Source organism: Rhinolophus sinicus, chromosome 16 (assembly GCF_057876585.1).
Source record: "Rhinolophus sinicus isolate RSI-liver-muscle chromosome 16, RSI-T2T, whole genome shotgun sequence".
Taxonomy (NCBI): Eukaryota; Metazoa; Chordata; class Mammalia; order Chiroptera; family Rhinolophidae; genus Rhinolophus; species Rhinolophus sinicus.
Window position 1 is genome coordinate 106,788,652 of NC_142516.1, and position 12,239 is coordinate 106,800,890.

The window sequence follows — 12,239 nt, forward strand, 5'->3', positions numbered from 1 at the left end:
CGTGCCTAACCTTAGTGGACATTGCGAGGCACGTGTGTGAGGACAGATCTAGATGCTAGATGATTCTAGCCCCCAAGTCACAACAGACTTAGAGATTTCTTGATTGCCCTTGGATGAGTCATTAAAGCGTATATAAAAATGCAAATTTTAAACAACAAGACTTTTATCAGGTTGTCTGATAAAATATGCTGAATATTTCTGAATTAGAAATATGCCAGTGTGGCCAGCAAACTGTTCACCCCATGGGAAAGTGTTGCCAAGTTAAACAGTCAACTTTACACTTAGGAGTCAATGCTTCCAGATGTTCTGCCAGAGGATATAGGGAGAGTAACTGACGCATTGAGGATGTATGGACTTCTGGGTGGACATGGCCTGAGGAGAGGCCCAAAAGACAGCATAGCACAGACAGCAATGGTCCCACCATGCCTCCCCCACCCCTAACCGTAGCTGCAGTAAGCTCTGACAGCAGGAACACTGGGCATGTTCCCAGAATGTTCTTCTTTGTGTTTCTAGCAGCAAGGTGATCATAACTAGGCCACCCCACCATTAGGACACTGTTGGCAGCATGGCTCAACAGCCGGGCCTTCATCTGTCAATAAGAGTCAGTGCTAGCACACCACCTAGCATAGGGCATGAAGAAAGGATACCATAAATGTTAAATGAATGAACAAAATAAATGAAATAAGCAAACCAGAGGAGTGCAATGGTATAGGGAATATTTGAAAGATAAGGCTGCAATTCAGGAAATACTAAGTGGTGGACACTTAATGCTGCAGCATCTTCTCTAATGGGCCTGCTCTCCCTTCCAGATCAATGCAGACTTAACTTTCTGCTGCCAGATAGAAAGTATATTCAACCTGATGAAGTACAGAACCAGAGTTTTCCTAACACTGCCCAGCGTGGGAACCATTCATAGCAATTGTTCATTAGTTTTTGGTGGCTGGGGTACAGGAACAGTAGTTTTGCAGATGAACTTGGAGTGAGATAATCATAACGATCCAGGAGTCGGTTCATTTCGAAATTAGTTTGCCTTCCTGCCAAACGCTTTGCATGTCGTCACCGGACACCTGAATGAAATAGTCACAATTTGGGGATTTTTTGTTTTTGTTTTTCTTTTTGTGCTCCCAGGTGAGCTTTCCGTGGAGGAGGCGCAGGACCCTTTCCTGGTGAGCATCCACATAATCGCAGACCCCGGGGAATCCCAACCCCTACAGGAGGCCATCGACAAGGTCTTGGCTTGGATCCACCCAGACCTCCAGCTGTTCCGTGTCTCTGAAAGGAGGGCTTCCCGGCGGCGGCGGAAGCCTCCGAGGGTGGCGCAGCCGGCGCTGGCGGTGGTTCTCTTCCTGCAGGAGGAGTACGGCGAGGACCAGATCCTGCAGCTGCACCGCACGCTGCAGCGGCCGCCCTGGCGCCACCACCACACGGAGCGCGTGCCCGGCAGGTTCCTGCCCTACCTGCCCTGCAGCCAGGACTTCTTCACGCTGGCGCCCGGGACGCCACTGTGGGCCATCCGGCCCGTGCACTACGGCAGGGAGATCGTGCGCTTCACCGTCTACTGTCGCCATGACAACTACACCGACATCCTCAAGTTCTACGAGCTGATCCTCAGGCGGAGCCCCACGCAGAAGAAAACGGACTTCTGCATCTTCCCCATTTTCTCCAACCTGGATGTGGACATCCAGTTCTCCCTGAAAAGACTGCCCTGTGACCAGAACCCGGTCCCCACCGACTCCTCCGTGCTGGAGTTCCGAGTCAGGGACATCGGCGAGCTGGTACCGCTGCTGCCCAACCCCTGCAGCCCCATCAGTGAGGGGCGCTGGCAGACGGAGGACCTCGACGGGAACAAGATCCTTCTGCAGGTACCCTGGGGGCAGTCTGTCTGACTGTGCCTGTCGCCCTGTCTGTCTGGGGGAACCGAGACACTAGTGGGTTGGCTCTGCCAGAAACACGAGTTAGTACCTGTTACAGAGCAATGAGTTAAGAAAAGGGAGGGATCAACGACCCTCTGTCTGGCCTTGTACTAAGTCAAGGTGTTCATACTCTACGCAAACAAAAGAGGAGACGTGGCGGCTCTTTCCATTGGTTCTTTTCACTTGACTGTCATAGTCACGTGCTTCAGTCAAGCAACTACCAATCCTCCTCTCCCCCCAATGCCTCTTCACCCACCTGTGTTTGAACACCCACTAAATGCTCCTGGGTGTTCACCTGGGATTTCAGATAAGTTTATACCCCGGGGAACTTGTTAGTAAAGATTCCTGAATCTACTCCCTCACTCTTAAGGAGTTTTTAACCAATGTATTCTTTACTCCCACAAAGGAACATAAGGAAAACCCAACTATGAAAATAGTTAAGACATATCACACTCAGTAGAGACGGTACTTTGTCGCATCCCGCGAGAGGAAGGTTGTGGGGAGCGAGGAGGGTGGCGCAGGGTTAAGAAAAGACAGCAGCCATGAATAGAGTGAAGCGGGGCCAAGGGTCTCCCATCTCAAGGACTGGGCCCAAATCCGGCCTACGCATAGCTTTTGTTACTTAGGAGGGGAAGTAAAGGAGATAAAGCTTGTCAATCTCAAGATGTGAATCCCACACATCATAATAGGAAACTGATTCAAGCCAATCACCCTTGCCTGCAGGCCCAGAACCTTAAGTCTCAGGATGTAAGTACTTCCCCAAGGGACAAAACCACCTTTATGCATATGAATAGACGGAGAGCACATAATTGAATCTCTTCCCTTGCAGAGTGTGGGAAGGAATGCAGCCACAGAGGCAGAGGCTCTCCTTAGCTGGGGGAAGGTGGGGGGCTGTGCCCACCTCTGTGAACCCCATGGGTTCTCCTGTTGGTCCCCACTTGACTGTGTCTGGCTTGAGTTGCCCCCACCCCACCCCCGTGGCGAATCTTACTCATCATTGGCTGACCAGCCATCTTTCTGAGGCCAAACTGGGAGACATAAGGTGCAAGCACAAAGGTGAAGCAAAGTCCCTGAAAGGATCCGTCTCACAGACTCTCCTTGCTTTAGGGGCAGGTATAAGGAGACAGATGGGTAGGCTGCTGCGTGGCAACAGTACCTGTTTTCTTCTTTCCTCTGGTGTCACTCCATCTACCCTTCCACTGCTGGGCAGTGATCACTTGAAAATGACTTTCTCATAAACATTTTAAGGAGTAAGTGATGCCTTTGGAGCTTCTGGTTTCATTAAACTTGGGAAGGGGTGAGTGAATTCATTTTAAGGAAATGGATCCAGTAGACTTTCCTGCTCCTTCCTTGGTGAATGCTTTTGCTCAATTACTGGACCCCTTGCTCCTCCCATCCTTTCGGTGGAGGTCCAACACTCTTTCAAGACCATTAATTAAATTCTGAATTCAAAATTCAGCATGTAGATTTAAGAATGGCCTACACCTGGTCCTACCTGATAAACGCTTTCAAACCCAGGCTTTCTTGAATTAACATATAAATCAGTTTGATGAATATAGGACTTTGTTTTTCTGAAAAGCCTCTGCGTGTGCGTTTTTGCTTTTGGCTACTTGAAAAGAGAAAATTGATAGCGAATTAGGGGCCATTGTCTTGAAAGGTGCTGATTGTAGTTACTTGAATCACAGGTAAAGTTTCAGTGTTTGTTGTGTTTGGCATTAACCATCAGAACGTAATCCACAGATCACAAAATGAATTGAGAAGTTGGCATATGTCAGATAACTGGTTAAAACTACAGCCAGGCCACACTGTTCGTGTCAGAAAGGTCACCTTGAGATAGTTACTATTTATAGGAACTAGATAATTTTCAGATTTCCCTTTGAATTATGCAGATAAGTAAATAATATGACTTCATTATACTTTATAACTGAAAGCTAGCATTTGCTCTATAATCTCTTTTAAAATGTGAAAAAAAATTTCTTCTGTGTTTGAAGACTGCCGATTCTTTATGCAAAATATAATGCAGGTGAATAAGTAGAAGTTAAGGGAAGGCTTTGTTTCTAAAAGACCAAAATGAATGTGATTGTTTATGAAGGGACTTCTTCCTTTTTGAAATAATTAGAATACTTTTTTCTTTCGATCCCTATAATAATATAAGTGAAAGAACAAAGTATGAAAGCTTGGCCTGCACTCTGCTCAAAGGAACCGTTGAAAGACTATCTCAAAGATAATCCACACATTTAAATGGTTATAAAATCTGTACAGGTGCAGGCTTTTGAAGTTATGGCATGAAAGTGTGAAAAGGGTAAGAAAGAATATTTGTATCTTAGGCCTCAGGAATGCAGACCTCTGTTCAAAATAGTAATATATCAAGGAGTTAAATTAATGTGGGCAGAAATGACTAATAACCTCCTCATAAATTTTGGTTACGGCCATTTGACCAGATTACTGTTACTCCATCACTGCAGAAAGCAAACTTCTGCTCTAGCATGAGATACACATCTGCCCATCTCTTTAAGTTACTTTTAAAAGTAAAAATGTATATTTAAGTCTTTAGCAAAATTAAGATTTCTAGGTCAGGAGGGAAGGATGACATTGAGAGAGCTCATTTTTATCCACCTTTTCCTTAGCAGTATGTTTCCCAAGTTCTATCTTCAACTATAATTTTTGATATAAATGATTTTGCTCAATTGGGTGGAGTTATACATTGAATAAAAATCATTGTTTAGTTGTTTTTCATTGCTTTCTTAACATATAGATTGCATTTTATTTGCTGGTCCTGCCCCATTAACTTAACATTCCACATTTCAGACACCTCCTCCTCCCATTTAATTCCTCTGCAGGAGAAAAGCTGAGAGGTTTTTTTTCTGGGTTGCTCAGCTTCTTACAAGAATTTGGAAATGTTTTTTACTAAGATCTGATAAGATGGAAAAAAAGCCTTCCTCCTCCTGAAACTCATCTCTCCTTCTTTCTTGGCATTGCCGAGTTCTGGGGAACAGGCAGGAGGTGGGTGGGTGGGGAGTTGCTAGCATCAGGAGTTGCCTGAGATCCCTCTGAAAAAATGCGTCTTAGAAATTTGCATTAATGCCCGATGATACTAAACTAAAGCTTTCTGGAATTTAGGTCCGTGTTTGTGAGTCTGTCCACATCTCCTAGAACTAAACTAACATTGAACATTATAGTTCTCTTTTTATGTTCTCCTTTACTTTTTATTGAAGAATAATATAAATTATATACATACGAAAAGTGTACACATCATAAATATACAGCTCGATGAATTCTCACAAATTGAACATTTGTGTGAGCGGAACCCAGATGAAGAAACAGAATAGAGACAGAAACAAAGAGAAGGAATCTCCTCCCTACTCCTGGGACTCCCTTCCCTTAAGTGAACATATTAATTACTCTATATTGCATGACAGGGCGGGAGAAGTACCTGTTGTTCCTGGAAAAGGGTTTCTTGGTATCGTCACAGGAAAGAATGCAAAGATGCACAAAATAAGTGAAGCAAGCAAAGCCAAGCGAGCACTAGAATTATTAAAAGAAGTACACTCCCAAAATAGTGGGAGTGGGCAGGCCAGGAGAAGCGCAACTGCACCGAAAAACAAAGAGGCTTAGGAATTTATTACCCTCAAAATGAGGTCATGAAATGTTTAAAATTTAAGTGTGGTGTTACAGGTATTCCCAGACGGGTCCTTGCTGACCACTCCTTCCCGTTGGAAGGAGGGATTCCCTTGTCCTTATTTGGCCCTTGTCGGAAATGTTTTGGCAACACGGGCTGGAGATTTTTCCCAGCCTGCAATGCTAATACCGGTAGTATTATAGTCCATTACAATTAGCTCAAGTTCACCTTGAGGGGCAAGATGGTGTCCTGGATCTGTTCTCCGTCACTAAAATCTAGTTCTGGCCCGTCTGGTAACTGCACCTTTTCTTAAGGATGATCTGATCTCCTCCCTCATTTGCCTCCTCCTTCCCTTCCTCCCCCAGCTCTCCCTGCCACCCTAGTCTTTCTGCCTACAGTAGCATACCTAGTCAAAAAAGTTGGGAATGTGGGTATGTTACCTTTTTTTTTTTTTGTAGGCCTCACATTTTTAAAACAAGATTTAAGATGGCTGAAAAAGATATGTACTACACAAAAAAATCATTAGATACTGAAGGTATTTAAAGTAGAAGAAAAATATTGATAGGAAAGTAAGATAAACCAAGTGTGACATCCAAAATGCATGTCGTTTTCTGTATGCCGTCTAAAACTGTGCTGTACAATGGGTAGCCACTAGCCACATGTGGCCATTTAAGTTCAAAATTGTAGTTAATTAAAATGAAATTAAATTAAAAATTCACTAGGCACATTTCAAGCGCTCAGTGACCACATGTGGCTCATGCCTACCACATTGGACAGCACAGATACAGAAAATTTCCATTATCACAAACAGTCTGCTAGACAGTATTGTTCTAGAAATAGGCCCCAAATTTGACTTTGAGTTTTCTAGCAGCAAAAGCAAAATGAAAATCATCAGTGATGTGATGTAGAGTCTGTGAGGTAAGAATATCGTGCTTTAGATGCACCAGTATTCATGGGTCTGAGTCCTGGTAGCAGTGTTCCACCATCTTCTCACTTTCATAGTGGTGTCCACAGGCGACTGTCAACGGTACCTTGACAACCACAACAAGGCTTCACAAAGCTTTTTCTTATCTAATGCCTGTGGGCCAGGGTGCCCAGCAGAAAGGCCACTGTACAGAAGGAAGCTGGGTAAGACAAGGTGGACCCCCTGCAGCTCCTGGGGGCTTCGCTTAATCCTAGAGGGAGGGAAATCCCAAAACTTGTTTCTCGCAGCTTAACTTCCAATACATAGTGAGTGACAGTGAGCTTGGCTTTGTTATTCCCGACCGAGTGCCAGCTGTCCTTTACCAGCCACACCCAATGAACCAGAAAACAATAGTTATTATTACACAAAGGCAGATTGATTGCTGCTGGCCAGGGGTGGGGAAAATGGTCATGAAAGGCTTCTTAGAAGAACCATGCCTGAGCTGAGCTGAGAGTGGGCGTGGGCTCAAGGTGTCCAGGGGAGCCCCAGGGCAGCAAAAATCACAAAGGCCTGGGCAGCGCTGTCTGGCCAGGGCAGTGGTCAGGTTCCTGAGCTGCCGTCCTGAGGGCAGGAAGATGTCTGGTGAGAAACCAACATAGGAAAAGGGAAACCACTTTTCAGATGCTCTGGCCAAAAACGCAAGGGTTAGTTTGAGGCCACCTCTTTCAGGAGACCATGTTTACCTCACTTCCAGAATACATGCAGAATCCAACTACTTCTGGCAACTGTCACCACCTGCTCCAAGCCGCTGGTGTTTACTCAGGAGCCTTTTGACCCATCACCTGATTTCTGCCCTCACCTCTCTACAATCAGTTCTCCACTGGACAGTCAGAGGTCCTTTGAAACATAAGTCAGACCATGTGACTCCTCTACGTAGAATCCCCAGGTGCTGTCTGTGCCACCGCACGCAAAGTAAAAGCCAATTTCCTCATAGTGGCTGATGTTACTTCCCCCTTCTACTCTTCTCATCTCTCCTCCCCTCAGTCTGCCGCAGTCACTCTGGCCACCTTGTTGATGCTTCAGAACACCCTGTGCTCATTCAGTGCCCTCTGCCTGAAGCGCCTCCTAACCCCAGCTGGCCACCTCACTCCCTCACCCATCTCTGGTCTCTGCTCAGTGTCCCCTCATTTGTGAGGCCTTCCCTGGTCACTCTGAAAAGCTCTCCCTCCCCTGTTCTCTCACATGCAGACACACCCGCAGCCGTCCTCCCTACCTGCTTTATTTTTCTCCAGAGCACTCATCTTTCAACATATTATATATTGACTGAATCACAGGTTTGTCTACCTCCTCCACCAGAATAGAAGCACGTTGAGGGCAGGGACTTTATCTGTTTTGCCCATGGCTGTATGTCTAGTACCTCTAAGTGTCTGGCACGTATTAGATGTCCAGTGTTGAATGAATAAAAGAAGGAAAAACAGAGAGAAGGGGAGAGAGATGGGAGACTTTGGGCTATTTCAGGCATACACAGCTGAGTCAGAATGAGTCCCGGAAAGCCTCCACATGGCGGTTGAGAGGCAGTTGGGGACGGGGATGTAGAGTGACAGAGGCCTAGAGTAGGAGACCAGGACAAGAGGTGCCTGCAGGGAGGAGTCCTTAGCTGTGGTGTCTGTTGGCTGACTCTGAGTGGGATGCCAGCCATTGAACACATGGCAGAAGGCAAAGAAAGGAAGTAGGGGGGGGCCTCCCATAGCCTCCCTGCCCTGCACGCCAGGCTGGAGGCCCTGTGGGCCAGCTTCCCTTGCACACAGAGAACAGTGGCCATGCTGGCTGAAGACCCTCTCCACCCCTGCCCTACCATCCAGCCTTGGGAGAGGCCTGCTTCTCCCAGGAGAGGCTAGAACAGTAAGGGAGGGCTCAGCCAGCATCTCTGGGAATGCCCAAAGACACACACCATGGTGGTTCACTCCTCAGTCTTATTGCCTCTGCTTCTAGCTGCCAGAAACAGGGACCGACGAGCTCCAGTTGGTCAGCTTGTTGCCCAAGTATGAGCTTATGCAGGGAAGAATTTATCTAAGAAATAATACTGATATGATAATGAATATTAATTGCTTGCTTAGTTAGTGCCACACTTTAGGCTAAGTGCACTCTAGCACCTTACTTAACCCTCTCAGCATTTCTACCAGCTGGGGACCATTCGTATCCCCACCTTGCCGATGCTCACCCCCAGATTTAGGTCAAGTAAGCACCACTCCCAGTATTACCAGCGGCAAATGGTACGTAGGCACATTTGACTCATGAACCCACACTGGCTGTGCTGCTCTCTGTTCTTGCCAAGGAACCCAGTAGCGACCTCGGCATTCCCTCTACCAGTGCTTCTCAAACTGATCTGGGAGGGCTGGGGCCAGGCCTGAGATCCTGCATTTGTAACCAGCTCCCAGGTACACTGCATGTTCACCAAGCACAGGGTCTTTGAAGGCAGGATACCCAGTCACTGCTTCCTGTTTTATGTGTATTACCAATATGTGGGGCAAGTTCACTTTTTAAAGTATATTATAATTGTACTTAGTAAGAGGCTCAGGACAGAACATCAAAAGTAAAGGTCACAATATTGTGGTGATTATTTCACAATATATATGTATATGGAGTCATGGTGTACACCTGAAACCAATATAATGTTTAATATCAATTATATCTCAAAAGAAAAAAGAGTACAAGTCAAAGTAGGTGTCTGGAGGGTGAGCACAGCTTCCTAAAACTGTCTTTATCCTGTTCCCAGCCCCAAGCCTGATGTCCAATGCACAGCAGCTACTCAGTGGACATTAGCTTGTCCCTCCTCCCCCTGGGTCTCTGGTATCTCAAGGCACAGGTGCAGTGACCCAAGGGTTAAGGCATCCACAGATGGACGCAGGAAGATACTGTATGAACAGGAGGCCATGGGTATGGCAGCTTGTTGCACCTGCCCGGGGTTTGTAGCTCCCAGTGCAGACTCTGAAGAAAATGTCTGTTTTTCATTCTCTGCATCACACGTGCTGGGGTATTTTACCCGTGCAGATGACCCAGGGTGCTTGAAAGTCACCCCCAGAAAATCATTTCCCAGAGTATCATCTGGGACTGATATTCCTACAGAATGTGTAAGTGACATCATAGCCCTTTCAGGCCTGGAAGGGTCATTTACCTTTAGGAAAACAAAAAGTGAACTGTTATTATAGGTAAGCCAGCGTTGGCAAGACCTCGAATCAGGTCTTTGAGGCAGAGAGAGGAAAGGGAGGAATTTGAAACAATGTTTTCTGCTCTGGTCTCAGAGCAAGCAGCTTTCCCCCTTGACCTGCCTGTCTCATTTAGCTTGTTTAGTTTAGTCTGTCCAGGGCTCTACTTTCAAAGAGATTGGGTTTGGTGACAGATGTGAGAGAAAGGGCTGTAGCTCCCAACAGGCAGGGCCTGTCCCCTGCACACGGGCTGCATTGTGCTTGTGAATAAATGCAACAGAAATAGGCAGTGCAGCCTTTTCGGAAGCTGTTAAAAGAGTCTGCAAAAACTGAGGAGCTCCTCTCAGCCAGACATGGTACTGCATGGGGACAGCGATAAACAAGAGTCCCTGTGCTCCAAGTTCACAGCTGGTCCAGACCATTCCGTGGGGCATAACATGTGCAAGCCACAGTACAGGACAGTGGGGTGCAGTGGGTATGCTCCAGAGGGGCGCCTCCCTCCAGGGCCAGGGAAACAAGGAAACTATAGCAGAAACTTCTGGAAGCCAGCAGTTTGAGTGCGGATCCCACAGATCTAGACCAAAGCAGAAAGAGAAACCCAATGTTCATTGTTTGATTGGGGGGAAAAAAAATCCAGATCTGAAAACACAAACATTTCTGGGTGCTAAAGCTCATGTTCCTTTTATAAGAATCATTTAAGATAACAATGAATGGTCTTCCACTATGACTGTTTGGAAGCTGTATTAATGTTTTTCGAGTGGCCTTGGATAAAGTCAGGGGAGACTGATGACTTTAATAGCTGGAACCATGAATGTCTTTAGATCAGAGATGCTGTGCTCTTTGCTCTGGATCAGTTTTAATATCTATGATTGCTATTTGTGAGCGTTTAGAAGAGGAAATAAATTACAAATGGCATAAATAAAGCCTTATAGGGACAGAATGGGAACAACCACTTGGGTGGACCCGGGCGGTGCTCTGTCTTCCTGTCATTTGTCCGTGTTCTTGTTCCCATAGGGTCCCTCAAACCCGAGCCAACTCCTCCTGCATCCTCAGGGACTCAGTGTTCACCTCCCCATGTCCCCTGCATGTCAGCCCCACCCCCACCCCGTGGCCCACTGGCTCTGAGATATCTCTTCATTGAAACTGACAGAGCTTTAAGAGTACATCATATTATCTTCATAGCAATGGCTTCCACTTAATTAAGCATGTATCTGCATCTCTCATGGTCCAGACATTATATATATATATATATGTAATCTTTAATCCTCAAAGGCTAAGAATCATTTTTACCATTTTGCATGTATCACAAGTTTGGCCTCTGAGCCATGGTTTGGATTTGTATCCCACCCCTTGCTAGCTCTGTGACCCTGGGCAAGTTACTTTCTCTCTGTGTGCCTCACTTTCTTTATCTGTCAAGCAGGGATAATACGAGTATCTTGTAGGACTGCTGTATAAGCCAGGGCTCACTTAGGGAGACTTAGGAAGAATCTGGCATAAGGGCCACACACAGTCGTGGGAGCTGGCAGAGACAGCTGTGCCCCTGATGTTGGACCTGAGATCTCCCCAGACCAGCTAGGCCAACAGTCAGGACAAAAAGCTGATGGCAGGTTGAGGAGCTTGAACCCACAGGAATAAAGTGGAACCCAGGTTTGTCCGTCACCACCTCAATTTCATGTGATGTGGTGACTGGAAAAGAAGCTGAGATCCTTTCTTCTGGACCTAAAACTCACCTGCCCAAGGCCAGGAGAAACTGAAAACAGAGCCCCAGTGGGAGCTGGAGTTCCTGCAGGCCCAGGGCCAGCCTCGTGCCCACAGGTGGGCCAGCAGATGAGCGACAGCATGTACAAGCCACCAGTGCCTGGCACCCGGCTCCAACCTTCAGAGCATGAAAAATGGTTGTTCTTTCATTTCCACCTCACATCCCAAGCACATTCCACTTGTGACCAACCTTCAACAGAATCATATGGGGAAGGGAATTCAGGGAAACATAGTTCCAACGTGGCTAAAATGACATAATGTAAAGCCACGATGGTTAGGGGATGGAGTCACTAAAATATAGGGAAAGGAATTTTTTCTAGTTCTGTTGAGATATAATTGACATACAGTAATTATGTATGTCAATTATGACATAAGTTTAAGGTGTAGAACATAACGACGACTTACATATATTGTGAAGTGATTGCCACAGTAAGTTCAGTTAACAGCCACCATCTCATATGGTTATCAACATAAATGGCTTTTTCCCTTGTGATGAGAACTCTTAAGGAAATTGTGACATTTCCTTCTTTTTTATGGAAGAATAATATTGCACTGCGTGTGTGTGCGTGTGCACGTGTGTGTGTGTGTGTGTGTGTGTGTGTGTGTGTGTGTGTATCACAGCTTCTCTATCCATTCATCTGTTGATGGACACCTAGGTTACTTCCATGTCTTGGCTATTGGAAACAATGCTGCAATGAACATGGGGGTGCACAGATCCCTTCAACATACTATTTTAATTTCCTTCAGATAAATACTCAGAACTGGAGTTGCTATATCATAAGGTAGTTCTGTTTTTACTTTTTTGAGGAACCTCCATACTGTTTTCCGTGGTGGCTGTA

At 46.0% G+C, this 12,239-nt stretch overlaps 1 protein-coding gene across 1 annotated transcript in view; it reads left to right on the plus strand.

The window, feature by feature from the left end:
- FAM124A (family with sequence similarity 124 member A) overlaps positions 1 to 12,239 on the plus strand; it is a 72,846-nt gene that overhangs the window by 27,777 nt on the left and 32,830 nt on the right. Inside the window, exon 3 of the mRNA XM_019752183.3 lies at positions 1,129 to 1,862. Within this exon, the coding sequence (XP_019607742.3) occupies positions 1,129 to 1,862 (734 nt within the window). The remainder of the gene's footprint in view (positions 1 to 1,128; positions 1,863 to 12,239) is intronic.